The sequence below is a fragment of the Microplitis demolitor genome, chromosome 1 (assembly GCF_026212275.2).
Source record: "Microplitis demolitor isolate Queensland-Clemson2020A chromosome 1, iyMicDemo2.1a, whole genome shotgun sequence".
NCBI lineage: Eukaryota > Metazoa > Arthropoda > Insecta > Hymenoptera > Braconidae > Microplitis > Microplitis demolitor.
The window spans coordinates 4648820-4673297 of record NC_068545.1 but is presented as its reverse complement, the minus strand read 5'-3'; the positions used below and the strand labels follow the sequence as shown (position 1 = coordinate 4673297).

Below are 24478 nucleotides of genomic sequence, written 5' to 3'. Positions count from 1 at the left end.
TTAACCCTCCTCTCTTTCATCTCTCATCTCAACTCACAAATCTCAACGACAATGTTAACAGAGCGCAATTGACGCACACTTGCTAACATTTCCCTTGAAATTTTTACCCACTATTATTTCCTTCAAATTTTTTTTTACTATTATTATTATTATACTCGTACACTAAGACCCATATGTTATTTTATTTATTATTATTACCAGGGTCGTCATTTTTAATTCAATGCAATTTCAAATTTTATCGATGATGTTTTAACTTTCGCTCTGACGTTAACTCACCTCGCGAGTAAACGTTTTTTAAACAAAAAAAAAAAAAATTTATATATATATGCATACATATATAAATATGTATGTATATATATAACTCCACTTTATGAACCAAGAGAATTTTTTTAAGTTTTAATGTTTTTCGCCTGCGTTTGCCGATCAAAAAATATCTAAACGGATTTTAATTATATTTTATTTGAATAAAAAAAAAAAATGTCAAGCTTTTATGTTTAGTCAAAGTGGGCTTGGCGGGCTCGCAAATAATTAAGATCAATAGAGATCAAGAGTCAAGATTTTTGCTTTGATTTAAAAATAATTAATAGTTGATGGTGTCAAATTTTTGATACTGCGGCGGAAATATTGGTCGTATGAAAAAAATTTTGGAATAAAAGTTGTTCAAAATTACATTTCCTACAACTTTTGTTCAAAGAACTTTTTTGTACGGTCAATATTTTCCCTGCAATTTCAAAATTAAGATTTTGATGATTAACAAAAATTTGAATCATTCATTATGAATCTTAATTTGGGAATCGCGATGAAAATATTGGTCGTATAAAAAAATCATAAGAGACATTTTTTTTGTAAAATTAAATTTCCTACAACTATTGTTTCTTTTTTTTTCCAAGACCAATATTTTCGCCGTAATAATAAACATTTCAAAATTAAGGCAAAAATCCTGTCCCAAACATATTTAAATATTTAAAAAAAACCGGGAAACGCAGGAGCATGCGCGAAAATAACAAAGTTAAATCTCAATGATATTAATTGAGTAATTCTCTCTCTTGTGCTTGAGTGAACGAATATTCTCTCCGGTCGTTTAACTCACTACCATTCAATGCGCCAGTAATCTCTTTCAACAAGCTCTATCTTTCTCTCTCTCTTCCTCTCTTCTCCTAAACCTTCATTGCTTTTACGATCTTACTACGTCTTTTGTCGTGCACTTACGTACCTGCATATAATTCCTCTTAGTTTTATTACGTCAAGTGCACTCAAGAGAACACAAATGCGGGCAAAAAGTCTTTGGGAATTTAATCGTTAACTATTTTATCCCGACATTTATTCTTGTTACAATTATTAAACTTTTAATCCGCATCACCGATGTTATTTGTTCTCTTTTCTCCATATTTTCATACTCTTAAATCTTCTTAATTAATTAATTTTAATTATCAGTAAATTAAATCACCGCCTCCATAACAAGGCACTGATTTAATTTCATTTTTTAAATATTTTAAACCATTTTTTTTCTTTCTCTTTTTTTTCATAGAAAACAATCGGATGTTTACAAATCTCTTGTAGCCTTTGCTTCAATTAAATTACAATATCGCAGTTTAAAATTACAATTATTGTTTCTGTTTAAATGTTTTACAAACCAACTTAATAGACGTTATTTATAATTAATAAAAAGACCAACATACACGCGTTTCAATCACTCGAAATTTACAATGAAAAAAGTTATTCACACATTTATTAATTAGTCATCAATTGTAATCGATATTAATTTAATTAACAGTAATTATATTACTTTACTTTTTATTTTAATCGGTTGTTTAAATTTTTTATAACGAATCACTACCCACTAGTCGCATCCGTAACAATCACAATTTTTTTCACTTGGCAATGACGACGTGAATTAGCGGAGTGATTTAAATTCTTTGTTAACAAGACTAAAGTCAAATTACTGCAACCGTAAATACTTTTGCTTGTAAAATTGAAACAAGTTATCGATAACAGAATTGATGACTGTTTTGTTTGTTGTTGTTTTTTTCATCTTAATCTCTGGTGTAGCAGCAACGAAATTTAATGTACAATTTTTTTTCGTTATATTTTTTTTTGTTATTTTTTTTTGTTTTATTTTTTTACACAGATTCACACAACACACTCTGAGATCATACTTTCATACGTTGAAAAAGATTTTTGTTATTTAAAACTTTAAGTTTTAGTTGAAAAATTTGAAATTTTCTTTTTTGTTTTAAAGAAACAGTTTATTTTATTTAAATGGATATTTTCATTTAAAAGCAATACGATATTTTAGATGACTTGATTGCAATGTTGATACGAGGCACGCTTAACTCGTATCATCATTGATTGTCGATTGCTAATTGACCCGTGGGCGTGAGACAAGGTCATCGATTTTTAATTATAATAATTTATTTATTTAATCTTTTAATTGGCAATTATAAATTTTAGCAAAAGAAAAAGAAAAAAAAACGTATGGTAAATAAAAATAAAATATATTTTTATTTTCGTTGCAAGATTAAACCGTTTCTCATAATTATTGTTGTGTACTTTTTAAATTTTATTTATTTGTAGTTTATATCACGACTGAAAAACCGCGCGCGCTTCTATCGCGAAGCTAATTCGTTTTGTTGGCCCGCTATATTAGTACATATACAAATAAATGGTTAAAGTCTGTCTTGACACGTCACCAGACTTAATACACATTTCATTATAATTGTTATTATATTTATTTATCGTTATTATTATTTATTACTATTTTACAATGCAACGGATTATCCCGTTTGGATTTCTTGCGATACTTTTAACGTTTGAGAAAAAAAGAAATATTTTAATGTGATTCATGGACACGCGAGATCGTGGGGTAAAAAAAATTTATCTTGTTAAAAATTTGTATTTTATCATTTCGCTCCGACATTTTCGCAGACAATGATTATCATTTTTTTTCATATAATTTATTTCCAGCACCAGCACCGTTGAGATAAATTTTATGTATTATATATTTACTACGGATAAAAATATTTATTTCGATACCGTAATTTCGTTAATTTAATTTAATCAAAATTAACTTTTTTTTTTTTTTTAAATTTATTTCTGTCGTAAATACTCGCGATTATCTATAATTAAATTTTATTATTTTACGATCCCTGTGTCTCACGTAACCCATTAGCCAAATAATTATAAAAATAATTGTATAAAACTAGTCAATTTATACAATCTCTGATTCTCAATCACAGTATTATAAAATAAACAAAAAAATCTTATATTTTTACAAAAAAAAAAAAAAAAAGGAAAAAAATTAATTTTTATAAACAAAAATTATTCACGGATTTGAAATTTTTTTTTTGTAATTAATTACATTTTGAATATTTGTGATTAGAAGTTCAGAGTTGCTTTTATGACAGTACTGAGATTACAAAATCAAGCCACAATCAACCTATACATTTTATATTTTTAATTCTTTGCACACATTTTGTAAATTACTGATTTTATTTTTTATGAGTAAAAAATAAAAAAAATTGATATTATGAATTATGTATATATAAATATATTCTATAATTTAATGAGTGAGTGTAGCAGACATCAGACAAATTTAAAACTATCAATAATTAGAGTAAATAATTAATAAAATAAATTTTTTAAAAAATGCACATTTAAAAAATTTACAAATTAATAAGTGCATTTTTTCCAAATTTCGTTTTTTAATTATTTACTATATTTATTTATAGTTTTAAATTTGTCTCATGTCTGCTACGCTACATTCACTCTCATATTTTAAAGCTTCAGTGAGCTAGAAAAAAAAAATAATAAACATTTTAAAACATAAACTAAATGTAGAATGAAGACTGTTAAATTTATTACATATATATACACATATATATGTATATATATCAAGCCGTTGATTTATTATTTTTATTTCGGCTTATGGATTTTAATTAGACTTTACTTTTTTATTAAATTTCAAGTAACAAAAAAAAAAGTAGAAGGAATATTGAAAGTATGAGGCCTTTCGTATCAAAATTTTTTTTTTTTGTTTTTTTTTTTTTTTTTTTACTAATAAAATGATATATCTCATGCTGTATTTACATTTACGATAAAATGCAATGACGGACTAAATTCACGTGTGTGTTTAACGTTTACTTTAGTGTGTATGATTTGTTACTTTTTTTCAATGTATATATATTTATTTATATATGTTAATGTTAATGAATATTTTTAAATTATTAATTATTTAGATAATTAATAATAAAAATTATTTTAAATTATTTTTTTTCCTTCTACGCATTGTGCACTTGATAATGGCTTGACTCTGAGCTAATTATAATTAATTATTTACACTTATAAGTAATATCTATTTACAAAGAAAAATGACTCGCACTTGCACACTGACGTTCACTTCTTCAGTCACTGAGTTTTTTTAAAAATTTACTTTTTTTTTATCATTAGTTTTAATTATAAACCGAGCGAAAAAATATAAATAATAAATTTTCATATACTTTTTTTTCCCAACTTCTTTTCGTTTTTTTTTTACCAATGCTCGGCAATAAATTTTATGTACAAGTAACACATTTATTCATTTACTTTTATAATATTTTGTTACGATGAATTTATAATTTTATATTTTTCCCCGTTTATTCAAAAGTCTTTTGTGTATCTATTAAGTTTATCCTCAAAAGCACTTGCTGTTCCCATTATTTAAATTCTTATCGACACTGACGCGCACCCCAAGACTTAAGTAACGATTCTTTCAATTATTATTCATTTTCTTTTCCATCTATTTATATTATTTTAAAATAATAATTCACTACCTTGATTATTTATACGCTCATATCGATGTGTTCGAAGTTAATAATGGATATGCCACGTGTAGTACGAGTCACAAATCACTTGTTTCTCCATTTGTTGTTGTTTTTATTGTTGTTGTTTAATTATTATCATTTATATTCATTAATATTACTTTTAATTGAAGAAACTACTTGGACACATTACCTTCATCCAAACTAGTATTGTCCTCAGGTCGTGCTACGTATAAACTAGGATCTATCACCTTGGGAATTGGTTTTATTTCGGTACCAAGTTCTTGTTCAATACGATGAAGATTAAAACGATCTTCGTAAGTTATTAGATTTATGGCAATACCTAGATGACCGAATCGACCAGATCTACCGATACGATGTAAATACGTCTCGGCCATTTTTGGAAAATCAAAGTTTATCACGACATTTACTGCTTGTACGTCGATACCACGTGTGAATAAATCACTGCTCACCTAAAATAAAAAAAATATATATATATATATTCATAAATTATAACACTGTGATTTTTATTTTAATATGCTAAGAGAAAAATTTACATTAAATTCGTGTTTAAGTTACATGTGATAAATTATAAAAATTTTTTACAATAATTCAAATTCCTCGGCTGCGTGAAAAAATACCCGCGGATAAAATAACCGAAAGATGTAATAAGTCTGTGTAAAAAAAATTTTTGAAAAAGTGGTGACGTTTAAAAAATTTTAAAAATTCAGGAGAAAAATCAATAAATATCCCGATATTATTGAAGTATGTTAAAACAAAAAACATTCAAAAATAGTTTTAAATCAGTTTTTTCTGAATTCCTTTTGCAATAAAATAAAATATGAACCCTAGTACTTAATGGAGCGTCAAAAAAAGTTTACAAACGATTAAAAAACGATAATTTGTTGTAAAGTAAAAGCCCCTATATCCGCTCAGTACCATTAGTCACTCACTTTACTGTTCAATGCGTTTTTTATTGTTTTTATAAAACAATTTCAACTAAAAAAATAATTATTGATAAATAATTATTTGTGAAACTAAATATTTTAAAATATGATGTATTAAAAATATTTTATAATAGATTATCAATTTAAATTAAGTAATTTAAAATCTAAAGTCGTCATTTGAGAAAATATTTAAACTAGTAGTTAAAGTCGACTGAGTAATATAAAATATTTCTATCCGATGAAATTTGATGCTTGAAAAAAGTAAATAAAACTTTAAGAAAAGTAACAACTCGACTTAAGATTTATAGACATTATTTTTTCTAAGTTTAAATTAAAATTCCTGTCTCAAAGTTTCAAGTTCGTGCTCAAGATTTTACCAACTGATTTTTATTTACACGAGTAACGCCCGTGCAACATGGGAACAAATCCTTTGTTTTACAGGTTTTATTTCCTGCTTTGACAAATGAACACTGCGGTGTTTATTCTGAAGGTAATTACATTGTATATTTTACTCAGTAACTTTGATAGTTATGATTTATGTAAATTTTTCACTATAAAGATAAAAGTATATAACAATATATAAAAAGTAACGTACCAAGTTTCGGCAAAGACCGGCGCGGAAATCATGGAAAACGCGATTTCTGTGTGCTTGAGCCATTTTGGCATGTATGTAGTAGCAACAGTATCCCAAATCTGTTATTTTTTTAGCTAACAGCTCAACACGTTGCGTCGAGTTGCAGAATATAATACTCTGATTTATTTGTAACTTCGAAAACAGTGTGTTGAGACAATGGACCTTTTGTCGCTCTTGTACAAATGCATAGTATTGTGTAACACCTTTTAGCGTCAACTCCTCCATCAAATTTATCTCGTATGGATCTCTCAAGTGTTTTTCCATAAATTGCTTAACGGTCAGTGGGAACGTAGCTGAATACAGCAATATTTGTCGTTCCTTTGGCAATCTATTCAACAAATAAATTTCATCGATTAAACATTTATTTTATTTACAATAATTATATAGTCGAGGCCATTCTCAGAGAGTACTTCCCTCCCCCACACACTTTTTAAAAATATACAATGACTATCGACTGTCATAAGCCTATCAAAATTGTATTAATAAATTTAAAAAAAAAAATTAAAGCATTCATTGAAAATAAGACAACGTTCCGATCTTCAGATACATCAAAATTTGAAATCATGTTAATTAATAATAATAGTCGTTATTCAACGTCATATTAGGTATTTATTTAAGATATATTTTTATTTAAATGTTTTTTTGTTGTGTTCCAAACAAGTAACCGTACATACAAAAAAAGAAAAAAAAAATACTGACTATTAAATAATAAAATACTTAAAGATTATTTAGTGTTTGTTTCTTTTTTCTTGTCTTTATCAATGAGTAAATAAAATTCTTTCGTCATTATTTCATACAAAATTTTATTTAAAGTATTTACTAAATCGGTCACTAAAAATTACTTTTTTTTTCTCTCAAATCGGGACAAATATTTATTTTATCTCAACTACTAGCCTCCTTAATAGTTCTCAATTATCGAGAAATTTATTTATTTGAAAATATTCAGCAATTTATAATGAAAAAGTGTGAATTCAGAAGATATTAGACAATTCAAAAATTTTAAATAAATTTAAATAATGGAATTTAAAGAAATGCGCGTGATTTTTGTTGATCTGAATACGCATTTTCATTTTTCTAATCCACTTAGATTTTATTTATTTACTCAAAATTTTAAAAATTGCCGCTTGTTGTCGGCTAAATTCACATTCATAATAAAAAAAAAGATATAAGGAAAGAAAAAACATATGTATATATACACACATATATACACTTAAACGAGTGTTTGATTTAATTGCAACTTATGAGATTTGAACTTCGTTATTATTTTTTTTTTTTTTACCTCAGAAAATTATACCAAGTAATTATTATTGTTTTAAATGAACGAGTACAAATATATATTATAAGTAGAATTATATATATCATATGTATAAGATGATCATACAAATATATTTTTAAACTGAGCTCTAGTACAGTAATATATTGCGGAATGAAATTTCAAATTTCGAGCTTAATAAAAATTTCTGTTTATAAATTTACCCAGATCTAGACAATAATAAAATAAAAAAAAAAATATTACCTGGAAATTACGTGATCCAACATTCCTTTGAAATCTTGTGAGAGAAGTTTGTCAGCCTCATCTAGTACTAAAATTCTGCAGTGATCCATGGTTGCGACATTTTTGTCCATTAAGTCGAGAATTCTTCCCGGTGTGGCGATGATTACATGAACTGTAAATACAAAGAATAAAAATAAGTAAAAAAAATATTAATGATGATAATTAATAAATAAAAGTTGATAAAAAATGAATGAAACCTTTTTGATAAATCCTCATAATATCATCACGTAGGTTTGTTCCACCAGTAGTTACCATAACTTTAACATCCATATGTTTAGCAAGTTCAATACAAATTTGAGATGTCTGTAATGCCAACTCTCGAGTAGGCACTATCACTAAAGCTTGAATTACGTCTTTTCGTGGGTCAACCTAAAATCCATTTATTATTTATTAGTTAATGATCATTATTCAACGACATTTCAATTATAAATAAATTAACAATAAATATTTTCAATATGGAAATGTACTGATAATTAATATTAATTACCTGTTCCAAGACAGGAATAGAATATGCTCCAGTTTTTCCTGTACCGTTTTTAGCACGCGCTAAAATGTCTTTGCCGGACAATGCAATTGGAATACTAGCTTCTTGAATAGGAGATGGTTTTTCCCATCCTTTCTCAAATATTCCCATCAATAGTTCACGTTTTAAACAAAACTCCTCAAATTCATTTCCACGTGTGTTTGTAACATCCTGTTGACAAAAGCATATTATAATTAATCAACAACTGTATGGAAAAAAACTAGGGATTTTGTAGAAATTACGGCATATAATTAATTAAATAATTAACTACGACAAAATTTTGACATCTTAATTAAACAATTTCTTTTATAATTAAAATTTTGATTCGCATATGGATAAGTATATCTTTAATTTTGTCTTTAGAGGCTTGAGATAAATTGATTAATTTAACATATCAATCATGGTGATCACAGTTTGAAACTGAAATTCCCTGACTTTCCCATGTATTCCAGTCATATAATTTAAAAATTTCCTGAGCATATGTACTAATATTAAATCATTGGAAATATTTATTTAATTCAAAATAAAATGCCATAAGTCAGTTCAATAAATAATCAATCATTGTCGTTAAATGAAACTTTATTTTATTATTTGTCAATGTTCATAGGTTTTTTTTATTTATTAAATGAACAGTTTTTTTTGAACAGTTTTGACAGAAAAAAAAATTTATCGTTTTTTCAGTCAAAATAAAAGTAAAAATTTTTCCCGCTTCATGACGAAATTCCCAGACTTTTCTAGTACATTTATAATTCCCTGACATTTACAGATTTTCTATAAATGTGGCCACCATACAAATAATTAAAATTTGTTAAAATGTTTTTAATAATTCCGTTGCTAGGAAACTATTCGTGATAAATTATTTATAGTAATTATAACAAATAACTTGATGTCTTTCAAAGTCAATGTCAACAAATAAGACTTTTTTTTTTGAGTAATAATAATAATGATAATAAATAAAAAACTTACACTTGTTTTAATTCGCTTATCTCGCGGTGGAATTCTCAGTTTGGATTTCCAGCCAACATCGTCCATTTTTTCGAGCTCTGACTTAGAGCCCAAGCCCGAATTCAACATGTGATTGGAATTAATATGCGTTTCGGTCATCATTTCGATAACGCAGTTTTACTGTATTTTCTTAAACTAGAATCAAAAATTCAATCATCAAACTCTTTTACTTCATACTCTTAAATAAATAGTTAATATTAATAAACCTTACGAAAAGTAAATAGAAAATTCTTCGAAACAATTAAAATAAAGAAAATAAAGTTAAAGAAAAAGAATATTAAACACTAATTGATGTACAATAGATAACTTTGAAACTAAATAAAGCAAAAACAAAATGAGATCATCATTTTTTCGTATTATTACACTAATCCCCAAACAATTGTCGGATTAACTCGACTACCTAAGAATTTTTTTCTTCTTTTCTAAATACTTTAGATCAATATCCTTTTCTAATTTTCTTTTTTATTTTTAGCTTCGTTAAATTCAAATATTAAAATAATTATAAATTAAACAATAAAATTAATTAGTTTACGATACCGTTAAATTTTCAAACTCGTCAATCCCATCAACTTTTCATACAAAAAAAAAAAAAATCATCCGGACTGAAGTTAAAAAACAAAAGAATTAATTTCTAATAAAATAGTAAAAGAAAGTAATGCCTTAAAAGTTAATTAAAATAGTTGACTAATAAAAAATATGAGATATTGAACCGGTAAAGCCTAAAAAGAAAAATGGAAGCGACAAAACCTCAACCTAAATTCCTTGTACTTTGGTCTGAGTATAAAAAAGTTATAAATAAATATTTGTTTTGTTAAATAATATAACGTAAAATAAAACAAATAAGATAAGATTTAAATAAATAATAATAACAAAAGGTAAAGACAAAATAATTTACCGTGAAAAGGATGGCCAGAGATTGTATATTTTATATCGAAGCGTATCACTTGAATGGTGAACACAAAATGCCAAAATGGCCGTCTAGACCCAATGTCAAGTTTCGATCTTTAGCCGTATGCGCTACGAGAGAGACACACCAACAACTGCTCATACGTTTCAACTAACGTTATGTGTTATATATATGTATATATATATAATATATATACAATATTACTCCTTGTTCTCCCTTCCGACAATAATTCTTTCTCTCTTAACCTCCAGTTAAAACTCGCGCCTTCTCACTCTCTCTCACAAAAATGTTCTCGAGCGTCTCTACGCGTCCACTTATTTTATACTTTTTTTAAAAAATAATATTCATATTTGTTGTAATTATATATATTTATAAATTATAGAGCTAAAATTAATTTTTAAACTTTCTTTGTTAATAAACTTGTTATTTATTTTATAAATTTATATTTATTTATTTATTGTTTGTTGTTTTTGTTTTAAATTCAAATGAAATATCAGTAAAACTTGAAGTTTAAATTATTTTATTTATTTAATCGGCAACTAACGCACTGCGCTAAATGCGGACGATAATTTACTTGGTGGATAACACACTTGGTATCTTTTATTAAAGAATAAAAACACTATTATAACAGTAACCGTTTTTTTTTATCTTTTTTTATAGCGGTTAAAGATGGCGCGCACCATAAATCGATGCACATGCTCGCGTTATTGAAACGTCAAGGGGAGTTTTTAATTCTGTTAATTTATTTATTCTTTTGAATTTTCATTGGGTTAGAAATTTTAAACTGAGCACTTGCGCGGGATTTTTAAAAAGGCGGGAATATTTAAATAATTATTTTTGTTAACATGGTAGATTTTTTTTTTTAAATAAAATGTACAGTAATTTTGTAATAAGTAAATATTTATACATTTCATTGAGACAAATAGTAATTTACAATTTGAGTACAATGTAAATAATTTTAAATTTTATTTTAACAATGATTTTATTTATTTTATCGATTTATTAGTCGCCGCGCTTTTGAGATAATCGATATTTACGACAGGCTTCGGGACAATGACGATCTAAATAACGACGTTGTGAAAATGCTTTGAAACAATTTTGACACTTCCATTGCCATTCGTGATGATTTCTTGTTCTTTGATGTGCTCTTAAATTAGATCTATAAATAATTAGTGATTATTATTATATTTATTGATAAATGAATAAATGAGTAAGAATATGAGTGTGAACGTAGCAGACATGATAATACAAAAGTATTTTAAAAGTGATACTGAAGTTAGCTGAGGTCTAGTAATTTTTGAATTTATTTAAAAACGATAAATTATAGAAAAAAAAAAATATTTAAAAAATTGCACTTGAAACTTTTTTAATTTTCTACATGTGCATATTTTTAGTTTTTTTTTTTTTTTTTTTTTTTTTTTTTTTTGTAAATGATTTGTTGAAAAAAAAAAACTCAGAATTGTTGATTGCCTGTAAACTTCAGAATCAGAAAAGTAAGTTCTCGAATTCTTACTAAGAATTAATGATCCTGAAGTTAGCAGACATTTAGTAATTTTCTTATTTTTTTTTTTTTTCAACGAATAAAAAACAAAAAAAGAAAAACTAAAAATATGCACATGTGGAAAATTAAAAAAACTATAAGTGTAATTTTTTTTTATAATTTATTGTTTTAAAAAAAAGTCTAAAATTTATTAGACGTTGGCTAACTTCAGTGTCACAAAAATTAATGAAATGTCATTATATCATATATGTAATACTAGGAGTATTACATATATGCTTTATATCATTTGTTTCTTAAAACTTTGTACAAAATTTTTAATAAAAATAAATATTTAAAATTTAAGATTTGACAAATTGAATAATTAATTTAATTTTCTTACATGTAAATAAAAACTTTTTACAAAAACTCAATATGGTGAACATTTGATTAGGAGACAGTTTGTAACTTCAAGATAATAATTATCAATTTTATTAAAAACATAAGTTTAAAAAAATGCTAAATTTAAACTTTGCATAATTTTAAAAATAAAGATTAACTGAAAAATAAGCAAAATCTCCTCTAATTTTTTAAACACGTACAAAAAAAGATTAAATGAATTTTTGCATAACTTTAAAAAGATAGAAAAAATTTTTTCAAATAGGTTAGATAATTAAAGCCCTGAATATCTCAGAATAAAGGAAATTGCATAGTACTTAATATAATTATACTAATAGAATAGTAATTAACGTTATTCGATTCTATTTATTTTATTATCTACACTCTATTCAATAAACTTGTACTCTAACAAATAATTCAGTTTGTTTAATTGCATATAAATGATAGTTTTATCAATTCCATTTATCTACCAATAAGATTTCTTGAAAATTAATATGAATAATATAAAGAAAAGATATTTTACTAAAATCATTGCAATTAAATTTTAGAATTTAAATATCTACGAAATAATTTAATAATTATTTAAGACTTCTGAAAATAATCTCATTAAAATCTATGAAACATTTTCTTTACGTAATGACGTGATTAAAATTATTTAATTTAAAAAAATGATATTCTCAAAAAATATATCAACTCGTAAAATACCCCTGCCACCGTTTTATATATTTTATTAATAAAATAATATGTAGGTAGACAATTATCTGCATTTTTTTTTTTACTGACTAAGTGGATTTTTTTATTACTTTAGTAATTTCAAATCTCGTAAATTGTTTTTTTAATGAAAAATTAATGGGAATGACGACTAATATTTTACTGACATACTTTTTTTTTACTTGATATTTTATCTATAAATATAAGTATAAAAATAAAGTCTCATTGTTTTAAGATCAGTTTAAAAAATTAAGCTTTTTTTGTGAAACCCATACGAAAAAAGTATATATCCAGGCTAATCTGAATGTATATCACATATATGAGACATACATTCAATTTAGCCAAGATATATCCCAGATATTTTTTAAGGAGGCTTTTTCAAAAAAAAAATTTATATGCTTTTCTGATACATTTTGACGTTCAGTTGACTGCTAAAAATATATATAATTTATTATTCATATGATAAATAAAAAATATACCTGTCAGCAAATGATTTTTGACAAACCGGACACTCAAAAGGTCTCTCTCCCGTATGAAGTCTCAAATGTCCTTTCAAAACCCAAGGACGGTCAAAACTTTTGTGACAATAAGGACAATAATGCAATGTTTTATTTTTTTTACCATTTTGTTCATTCTATAAACCATAAAAAGTATATATAAATATATAGTTACTAAATAAATTAAAAAAAAAAATTACCTCGTCAATTTGTAGCTCTTTGCTAGACACAGCAACATCTAATTTATTACTATCATTGAAAATATTATCAACAATATTATTTCTGACGTAATTATCCACCAATTTAATTTCTCCGTAATTATTGTTGTACAAACTACAATAATTATTATTTTTAATATTTAAATCCGTAATATTATCAGCTGAGCAACAGGTATTATTATCAGTATCCACAAAATTCAATCGTAATCCTAGAGGTACTTGATCTCTTAATGAATTATTTTTATTAAAAAAATATCTCGTCATAATAGGCAAGGATGAGTAATTAATATTATTTTTTTTGGTTTCTTTAACTTTCTTTTTTTTATTTGGAATTCCTGCTGGAGCTACTCTTGATAATTTATCTGTCAGTATAATAAATATATGGAAGATAAAATATTAAATAAATTTATTTAAAAAATGTCGATTGTATGTAAGTTTAAATAGTAGCTCGTTAATTAAAATCACTGTAGATCTTACCTTCATAATTATTTTCTTGACGATATCTTACTATTGATTTCATTAAACACCGTGGCATATTATTGATATTATTGGATATATCTAAGAGAATAATTTATTTAATTATAAAAAAAATTATAGTTATAAAGGCATTTATTAATTATTTTCAATATGAGTATAATTATTTTTTGGTGACAAGCTTTGTCGAGTTAAATCACTGGGCGACACTCTGTAGACAGGATTTTCTGCACTCATTTGTTTTCTTTTAATTTTTTTAAATTTTACGTCATATATATGTACTATATATATATGTAGATCATCTTGATAATTTATGATACTGACTTTAGCAGACATTTAATAGTTTTTGAATTTATTTAAAAATGATTAATTATAAAAATAAAAAAATTTCACAAAATTCCACCAGTAGTTTTTAAAATTTTCTACATGTGCATATTTTTAGATTTTTTTTTTGCCTCTGATTAGTTGAAAAAAAATTCAAAATTATTATTAATCTGCTAACTTCAGGATCACAATAATTTATATATTTTTTTTTTGGCTTAATTTTTTTGTAAATTTAAAATTTTAATAATGAAAATTTTTTTTAATTTCGTACTTTTTTTGGTTTTGTAATTAATTAAGAAAATTATTTTAATTAAAATTAATTAATGATTATTACTAAACTATTAAATGTAAATTACAAATTTTTTAATTGCAGAAATTCAAATATTGTATGAAAATACGAGCGAGTCAGTCACGTGACCGAGTATTTCTACAAAATTTATAAAAAATTTTTTGAATTTAACTGCTTATTAAAATCTATACTAGAAAATAAACTCTAGAATCTTCTGTTTATTTTTGTTACCATTGAAATTTAATAAGATAAATCTCATCATTAACTCGCAAACTTGTTGATTTCAATGATTGTATAATCATGGGATTGTGGAAAAAAAATTTACACGGTCAAATTTTTTTTATTAATCTTCTACATTTTTTTCACTGAAACCAAATTCAATTTTTGAAATTTTTATTATAGAAGACGGCGTAGACTAAATTTTTTTATTTCCTCTTAATTATATATATAATAGTTATATATATTCTGTGGTATTCAGTGACAGAATAATTAAAATATTAATTTATTTGAAGAAAATAAATACGACCTTTTTTCCCGCGTAATTTAAATGTAATTCGAATTATAGATTAATTGATTTATCTCGATACTTGGCAATAAAAAAAAGTTCAAACCATGAAAAGGCACAAATTCAAGTCAAGACCTTTCTAACGATACCAAATTTAATAACATTAACTTATTTTATCATATAGATATGACCAGAACAAAATTTTCCTTATTCCCTTAATAATATATATATTAAAAGCTATTGAATAAAAAGTTAATTAATTAATTTTCCTTGAACGAAAATTGATTAATCAGACACTGGATTTCTTAAACGAGCAAAAGGTGAATCAAGTAAATATGTGAATTAAATTGCTAATGGAAGTTAAGAGATCAAGTCAATGCTTCTTATACATTAATATCTCAAACAATTTCCTTCACTGAAAGGTTTTTTCATATATATGCACCAAATAATAATTTATTCGGGTTTTACGTTGGATAAAATTATTAATTATAGAATAATAATAATAATTCTTAAGATTTTGTGATTAATTTATTACGCTTTTACAGCACGAAAACAATTTTACGCAAGCTTATATTTTATTAATGGTTCACTCGATGTAATTATTAATATTTATAATATTTTTAATGTAAGCTTTGGTAATTTTATTAAATTTAAAATATTAATCTTTTTAAAATTATTTACAAAAAAAAAAGTTTTTGAATCTAGCTGTGATAAGTAATGGTTTCTTGTAAGTTAAAAGAATCGAATTGAATAAATTTTGTTAATATTTTCGACTATTTATTGTTATAATTTTTTGATTTTTAATACTATAAAATTTAGTGTAAAAAAAATTCATAAATACTTTCATGACATTAATTCAAAAGTTTTTTTTTTTATAAGAATAATTCACAGATCGATAAAATAATAATAAATTTTCTATTTGTTGAGTGAAGAGAACATTTTATTCTATTTTTTATAAGTTATTTGAGGAGAATATTTAAAAAATATATTGACACAGCCGAGTCTAGACAGTATAATTTTAAACTTTTAATGAGAAAATAAGTACATATTTAATTTTAATAAATTTTATAATGTGATCGTCGAGTCTGGGCTTTATAAAATTATTCCAGGTCAATTTGTCTAATGAAAAGTAACTTTGGTTGTTGAAAAAAGCAACTAAACTCTTGCATACATACGGATTGGATTATTGCTAATAATTGTAAATATTTAGTTTACTCGTAATTTAAATTTAAAATAAACAGCCAACCCAATTTTAAAATTCTCTTTGTGTAGAAAAATTACATGTGCATAAAAAAAGTTTAAAACTTTAGAATGCAAAACAATGATAAATTTATTCACAACTTTTGAAAATACAAGAAGCGAATTATGGTGGACTAAAACTTTTTTTTTTTTAAGTTTTGCGAATAGTAAAATAATCATAAGATGAATGCTGTGATAATAAAGTCAAAAGAAGGTTGCAAAAAAATCTAAAAAAGTTTATGATGAGAAGGCGGTAAGAGTCAGTTGTTTTTTAAACGAACAAGTTTTTAAAAGATATGATTTAAAATATTGACTTGAAGTAATAATTCACTGTAAAAAATTGGGAGTGAATACGAATTTTATTTTAATCCGAATTCACTCTTACTCGGAGTTCCGGAGTTTAAAAAAAAATAATGATATAAATAATTCGACGAAATTATAAAACAATAAATATGTTTAAAGTTATGCTAATTTATTTATATATACAAATACCAATATAAATATAATATGATATATACATAAATATTAATAGTAAAATAATACACGTGGGAAAATTTTGTTAATTATGCGTCGAAATATATATTGATTAACGAGAGTAGGTAAGCGAGCTTGTATTAACGCAAATCACGAAGTATTGAGACAGAATAATTACATTTTACCATTACTATAATCTCTTTAATTATTTATAGAATCGATCAAAATTTCCATAGTAAAATTATAAATTCCTCAGATTGGAATTTTTTTTTTGTTTTTGCAATTTATTATTTTACGATACACAAAAAACGTGTTTAAAAAAAAATTGCTTCCCGCCATTAATATTCAATTTTTTTTTTTTTTTTTTTTTTTTTTTAGGAATTATTCAAAAATTACGTCAAAGGAACAAGAACTTTTTTAAAAAATACTCTAGTATGTATTGTATTTTTACGAAAATATATCAAGATTCGTCTCACCCATACGTTTTAAAGTATATTTATTTATAAGGGGACTTGGTAATTCTTCCAATGGCCATTTAACCGCCGAAGAAGTCACACTTCCTCATTAAATATTTTTTCAATTAATTAACAAGTAATTTTTTTACTCTAGAATTTAATGAAAAGTGTACAGTAATTTAAAAAAAGTACGAAGCAAATTAAAAACCCGGTAATTAAAATTCTATAGAGTCAGTATCATAAATAAAAGAACAATTATAACTATCTCTAATTGCAACGTTATCTAAAAATTAATTATGGAATCAATGGTACTGTTATTATCAATATCAATACTTATATTTGCGCTAAAAAAATTAGCGATATATAATTATGGAAGATTAGATTTATATAGAGCTGGTAATAAAATACCAGGACCATTGACAATACCAATTATCGGAAATGCTCATTATTTTTTTGGTGAAGCCGAGGATATTGTTAATAAAGTTATGTGATTATTAGATAATTATCCATCGTCACTGGTGCGGGCTTGACTTGGACATAAATTATGTGTTGTTTTATTTGATCCCGAGCAACTGAAGGTGATTAATTTATAAAATTTAATATTTAAATTAACAAATATTACAAAGATACAGTGATGAATTGCAGTACTTAATGCAACTGAAAGTAATAAATCATTATAGTGGGTAGTAAGAAAATAAAATTTTTATGCAGATAATTTGTCTTCATTAGAGTTTGGAATAATGTGTTCTGTAATTAATTATTGTTTAAATTTAAGATAGTTTTTCATAGTCCAAAAACCATTGAGAAGGATGAAATGTTCAGGTTTGTTCGTCCTTGGTTGGGAACAGGATTATTTACAGCACCAGGTAAAAGTAATGGAAGTCGAACTGAATAAAAATTAATTTGATACATTTACTTACATATCTCTTTGTACTCTCAATATAATTTGTGGTAATTATTTTTTTAAAAGAAAGAAAAACAAATTAAATTTGTGCTTCAATTAATTAATTAAAAAGTACTTTAATATTTTTAGAAACAGCCATGGGACCTACTACGAACGCGCAAACAACAAAAGATACAAGTTACTTAGAAGCTTTGCAAAAGTACGTACACACAAATTTATAATAAGATTTATTTTGTGTAAATTAAATGACTGTAATTTAAATCTAGAGAAAAGGAAATAGTATGGCTGTACCCAGACATCATTTTTAATTTAACAAAATTTTCACGAGACTAAGACAAGTATATTAAGTATTTACATAAACAGACAAATGATGTCATAAAGCAAAAGCGTCAGCAGTATTCAAAAGAAATAAATTATGAAAATAACCCTGAAGATACTTCCCGAGTACAAAGAAAAGCTTTTCTTGATTTACTAATTTAATTATCAAACCAAGGAAGTGAATTAACGAATGAAGAACTTCGCGAAGGAGTTAATACCATAATGTTTGGTGGTAATGATACAACCGCGACAGTTAATTCCTTTGTAATATACATGCTTGCTAATTTTTCAGAAATACAAGTAAGTTTGTGGTATAATAAAACTTTTTAATGAATTATAGAAGATAATTAATATTTTTTTCAAGTAGAGTTTATTTTAAATAATATTAAAATTTATACACTGTAAAAAATCGGGAGTGAATACGAATATGGATTTCATTTTAATACGAATTTATTCCGTTATTTCGTGTTCCGGAGTTAGATTTTTTTAGACAGTGACAAGTCCTGGTCTTTCTATAGATTCTCTATGGATTTTTTTAGATGGTAACAAGTCGTGGATTTTCTCTAGATTTTTCTTTTAAATAAAAACACTGCATGGGGAGTGAATAGGGTTTTTTCCATGGGGAAGTAATTTCGGAGTGATGCGAATTTTATTTAAATCCGCATTCACTCTGGTCCGGAGTTTTAATACTTAAATAAATTTATATTTAATAGAAACAGCTGTTAATTATAAACATAATTATTTAAATAAATAAATCATAAAAATTAAACGGAGATAAAAAATTTCCGCATGATAAAATATTATTATTTCTTTTATTTGATTGTTAATAAAATATAAAAATTTCAAGTATTGCTTCAACCCTTGTTTAAAAAAACGTGCAATCATATAAAGCTATTTTTAGTTGATTGCCATTATGGCAATAATGATATTAACAACAATTTGTAAATAAATAATTACATATTTTACTCAACAAGATAAGGGCTATCAAGTCCACCAGCACCAGCAATAATACCACCTTCATCTTCACCAAATGGTTTTGTTCGTAATACATGACCCACTTCTTTATTTAATTTTATATTATTCTGATCTCTGTAATTAGATAATAAATAAATTCTGAATAAATTAATTAACCAGAGTAAAAAAAAAAAAAATTTTTTAAACTTTAAAAAATTTTTTAAATAAAAATGGTAGATTTGTATAAATTATTTTTTTTTAACTTCCCGCTAATAAAATAAAAAAATAAAAAAAAAAACGAAAGTTATCACTCGAGTAACACAGAGACAACTTTAAGAAATCATGAAGATGTTCAAAAAAGGACGAGATAAACTTTATTATGTCTCAAAGAAAATATTTTTTCATATAAATTAGAAGGCTTTTGCGGGCTCAATATTTTTTGCCTCTTGTAATATTTTGATAACTACCTTCTACGCTCCTTTTATGAAAAGGTAATTATTAAAAATATTCATCATGGATGCCTATTGTTCCTATTAGCTGCTAACATGACCAACCATCCCCATAGCAACCGTTGCTATGATATTAGTCTCCATAGCAACCGTTGTCATGACAACAGTCTCTATAACAACCGTTGCTATGGAAACTGTCATCATAGCAACCACGGCCATGACAAGTCTCCATAGCAACCGTTGCCATGACAACTATCTCTAGGTTCGAAAATTGTACATTTATATACTCTGTCCGTCTTGAGTTCAAAACTTATACAAGATCTTAAATTTACAAATTTTAGTATTTATAAAATAGTATAGAATGCAATACCCAATTATTATTCCATAAATTCCTAACTCAGAAATAAGTTCTTGTAGACAAATGTCTTCATTGTTAGGGCCCAAAAGATAATTTTTCTGACGTGGTGCATCAATATACTCCATCAAAATATATCCAGTGCGTACTTTAGAATTTTTAATAGACTCTAAAGTCGTTTTAACATCCAACCCATAGATATTGTTACCACCACCTTCACGCTGTGGTTTCATAACATATTTTTCCGGATGCAGTATTGCCATTTCTGCTGCTCGATCTCCATTTTCATCCTTAATTTAAAATTTAAAATTAAATTACAACAGTAATTGCTTTTAAACAATCAAATAAATAAATACTTACGAAGTCTAATGAATAGAGGCCTGCAAATACTTGACGCACGAGTATAATTTCATTTTCACTCAGAAAACGTTTCAGTGCATCAGGTTGCGCGAGAGCTTGTTGAACTTTTTTAGTTCCTGCCAAATGATACTGTATTGATGGGCATTTGATAGCACGCGAGCGTTCCATAAGTAAACGGACTTTCCAGACTTCTTGTGATGTATAAGCTGATGACTCGTAACCCGTGCGGTAATAAACAACTGCCACTAAATAATCTTCTCTAAAATAAAATTAATAATAAAAATAAAACGTTAATTAATTAAATTATTGATTAACTTACACAAATAATTCTTTGTTTGCTCTTAGCTGTGCCTGATTTATTAATTGATTGAAAGTACGTCTAATAACTTTTATTTGAGGATTAATATCATGAATTGCATGCTCAATAACTCGCTGATCACATATATTATATGTTATTTCCTCCACAACAAATAATATCACAGATTCTTTATTGTTGTAAATTTTCCAAGCCTCAGTTAATCCGCTGGCAAATCCCGCGGCTGAATTATTGTCGGGTATCTGCCATAATTATTAAATAAATTAATTTATTAATAATTATTCATTAATAATTGATAGTAAAATTAAATTTTGTAATTTATTATGACTTACATTTTTAATTTTATCTGCATGCCCTAATTGTGATAGTATATATTTATGTAATTTAGAAACAACTGGTGCTAATCCGGCGAAACTTGATGAAATAGTATTACATTCGATTTGTTTAATATTTAAATCACCATTCAATAAATAATCCGATCTAAATAATCCCAAACTATTGTTCTGTATATTTTTTCAAATTAATATTATTATTATTATTATTTTATTAATGATTGAATAAATGTTACCTGCGCATATCCTGTATTATAAATTATTTTATACAGCTTAAATAATTCCATTGTAAAATCATCAGCTTCAATTGTACTGCAATTAAAAAATAAATATTCATTTTATTTATTTGTTGAAGATAATTGATAATATATGATTTTGAAGGTAACAGACAATTAAGAATTTTTTTATTTTTTGATGTATTAATCAATTAGAAGAAAAAAAAATTATAAAAACTAAATAATATTTTTTAAATTATTTACTCTATTTAATTATAGATTTACATTTGTCTGATGTCTGCTACATTCACACTCATATTATTATTATTATTATTATTATTATTATTATTATTATTATTATTATTATTATTATTATTATTTTTGTTATAATAAAATACCTTTGTAAAGTTTTAGTAAGAAATTCATCATCATAAGCAACTTTGTGCATCAATTTATTTATCGTCACTTGTATGTTTTTTGCTTTATTAAATTCATCTCTTGGAAAACTTGTAGGTATTAGCGTGAATTTAGATATTCTTACACAATTACGATCAAAACACGCATTTGAATGCAACGAAATGCCTGAAAAAAATATATATATTAAAAATAATTATGAAGCTGAAGTTCACCGACGTCAAAATTTTTGAATTTTTTTTTAAAAACAAATTTCTGTGGTTGAAAAATCCAATTTACTTCAATAGGATTTGATCGGATTTTAAGTGGACTTTTTATGGAACATACTTCAAAAATTGCACCTATAGCTTTTATATTTTCCTACATGTGCATATTTTTAGTTTTTTTTTTTTTGCAACTGATTTGTTGTAAAAAAAAAAACCCAAAATTGTTAATTATCTACTAATTTCATAATCATAAATAATTTCAACAAAACAATGAATATCTTAAATAAAAAACATATTTTATTATTATTTACCATTTATAAGAGCAAAATCTTTGGCAACATCAACTATTTCTTCAAGTTTTTTATTTTCCAATGGCACGTCAACGCACAGTTTAATATTCGATGGTTTCATTATTAAATAAAATTTAATTTATATAAAGCAATTAAATATTCAAATATTGGTATCAATTGTACGTAGAGACGTTGGGCGTTTGAATGTAAATAATAAAATTGCAAATGTCATCTACTGGAACTTTATATTTAATAATAAGAAAAGCAACACTTGTTACCTATAAAATATGATACGAAATCTATAAATTATAAAAAATAACACAATCAGCAGATTATTAATATACATAGATGTATATATCTATATATATAAATGGAAAATAATACGACGAGTAAATTAATAACTCTTTATCACATGATAATTATAAACAAAAACAAAAAAAAACGATCGTACAATTGCCCGCCACAAGGTTATGAGTGTGAATATACAATATAGCTGACAATTGTCAATGTTTTGAATATTTATAAATGAGTGAATTAAATTTAAATGGAATTAAATTTAAAAAATATGCATTCATAGAATTTGAAAATCAGTATGGGAATTTATCATATTTTTATATTTTTAATTGTTCAATTCGTTTATTTGTAATTTAAAATTTGTCTCATGTTTATATAGTTCTTTACACATAGTTAGAACAAAAGTGTGTAGGTATCTGAAGTCTCCTTTGTGTTCATCTGTCGAATAAGTATTGACTGTCGTAATTATGTTTTCCTTGCTAGCCACACTTTGAATATACCCTGATTAGCCACATTTTAAATATAATTGCTCAGCAAGTTCTGCAGTGAAACATTTTTGGTTAACTTTTATTAACAAGTTTCTGGCAAGCCTTTTACTAAATAATACCTGCGTGCAAGTTGATACAATGATGCACATCAACTGCCGTCATCTGAATGTATGTAATTTGACAGAAAAACTTGTCATCAATTTGGAGTGGAACTTTCAATCAACTTAACGTCATTGTCTGACATATGAAGGGTAGAGGTACCTCTACTCTCCATAGTTTCACTCAAAAATCAAAAAAATTTTTTGGTTTCGGAATATATGTAATAAAATGTAAGTAGAATAAAAATAAAAATATGCGTACTGAGATAATTGAAAAATAAGTACACTCATTTTTTTAAATTTCTTAATTTCATCAATTTATTTAAAATTTATAAATTGTCTCATGTCTGCTAAATTCACTCATTCGAAAATTTACACTTGTTTGTCACTTGCACGCTCATTTTCTTTTAAAATAAATTAAAATCGCGCTTACAAGAAACATTAAAAAATAATGAGTGTGAAAGTAGCAAATATCCGACAATTTATAAATGTTAAGTAAATAAATTAAAATAATGAAATTGAAGAAAAATGCGCAGGCTAATTTTTCAATTATCTAATTACGTATTTTTATTTATTATTTTAAATACTTACATTTTATTTATTTATTCAAAAATTTAAAAATTGTTAATTGTCAGACTACCTTTACGCTAATAAAAAATTTACCACAAAAAATTATACTACAGTTAGCCGACGTCTCATAATTTTTTGATATTTTCCAAAATGATGGACATGAGAAAAAAAAAATATTTTAAAAAATACACTCAGAGTTTTCAAAATTTTCTATACGTCCATATTTTTTATTTTTTTTTTCTTGTAAATGATTCGTTGAAACAAAATTTAAAAAATTGACAATTGTCTGCTAACTTCAATATAATCCACAAACATGAGTGTGAGTAGCAGACATCAGACCAATTTAAATTATAAATAAATATAGTAAATAATTTTTTAAATGCACATTGTTTTTTAATTAGTCTATTTATTAATAATTTAAAATTTGTCTTATATCTGCTACATTCACACTCATTCTACAAAAGTAAATTTTCAATAAAACGATAA

General features: G+C 25.1%; 3 protein-coding genes and 1 pseudogene across 5 annotated transcripts; 1 reads left to right on the top strand and 3 right to left on the bottom strand.

The window, feature by feature from the left end:
* Nucleotides 1-11032, bottom strand: LOC103574987 (ATP-dependent RNA helicase me31b). Its single transcript, XM_008554566.3, has 7 exons — nucleotides 10356-11032; nucleotides 9422-9595; nucleotides 8420-8626; nucleotides 8130-8301; nucleotides 7894-8044; nucleotides 6339-6705; nucleotides 1-5269 (listed from the first exon to the last, which is right to left on the bottom strand). The coding sequence occupies exons 2-7, from the start codon at nucleotides 9560-9562 to the stop codon at nucleotides 4973-4975; spliced, it is 1335 nt and encodes a 444-aa protein (XP_008552788.1). The 5' UTR covers nucleotides 9563-9595; nucleotides 10356-11032; the 3' UTR covers nucleotides 1-4972.
* A 217-nt stretch (nucleotides 11033-11249) lies between these two features.
* Nucleotides 11250-19384, bottom strand: LOC103574988 (zinc finger and SCAN domain-containing protein 5B). The gene is made up of 5 exons (XM_008554568.3): nucleotides 18350-19384; nucleotides 14147-14227; nucleotides 13652-14031; nucleotides 13434-13588; nucleotides 11250-11526 (listed from the first exon to the last, which is right to left on the bottom strand). Exons 2-5 carry the CDS (start codon nucleotides 14202-14204, stop codon nucleotides 11370-11372), a joined length of 750 nt encoding a protein of 249 aa, XP_008552790.1. The 5' UTR covers nucleotides 14205-14227; nucleotides 18350-19384; the 3' UTR covers nucleotides 11250-11369.
* On the top strand, nucleotides 17458-18813 carry LOC106694237 (cytochrome P450 4c3-like; annotated as a pseudogene).
* Nucleotides 19385-19444: 60 nt separating the features above from the next.
* LOC103574989 (glutathione synthetase) lies at nucleotides 19445-23715 on the bottom strand. 3 transcript variants are annotated; one of them, XM_008554570.3, is made up of 10 exons: nucleotides 23444-23715; nucleotides 23224-23376; nucleotides 22564-22820; nucleotides 22031-22214; nucleotides 21654-21729; nucleotides 21418-21588; nucleotides 21089-21327; nucleotides 20770-21028; nucleotides 20425-20699; nucleotides 19445-19740 (listed from the first exon to the last, which is right to left on the bottom strand). In XM_008554570.3, exons 3-10 carry the CDS (start codon nucleotides 22661-22663, stop codon nucleotides 19614-19616), a joined length of 1431 nt encoding a protein of 476 aa, XP_008552792.1. In that variant the 5' UTR covers nucleotides 22664-22820; nucleotides 23224-23376; nucleotides 23444-23715; the 3' UTR covers nucleotides 19445-19613. The 3 variants fall into 3 exon arrangements, with proteins under 3 accessions (XP_008552792.1, XP_014300474.1, XP_053594128.1); XM_014444988.2 differs by lacking the exons at nucleotides 23224-23376; nucleotides 23444-23715 and adding an exon at nucleotides 22994-23213; XM_053738153.1 differs by lacking the exons at nucleotides 23224-23376; nucleotides 23444-23715 and having other exon boundaries at nucleotides 22564-23213.
* Between the last annotated feature and the right edge of the window lie 763 nt (nucleotides 23716-24478).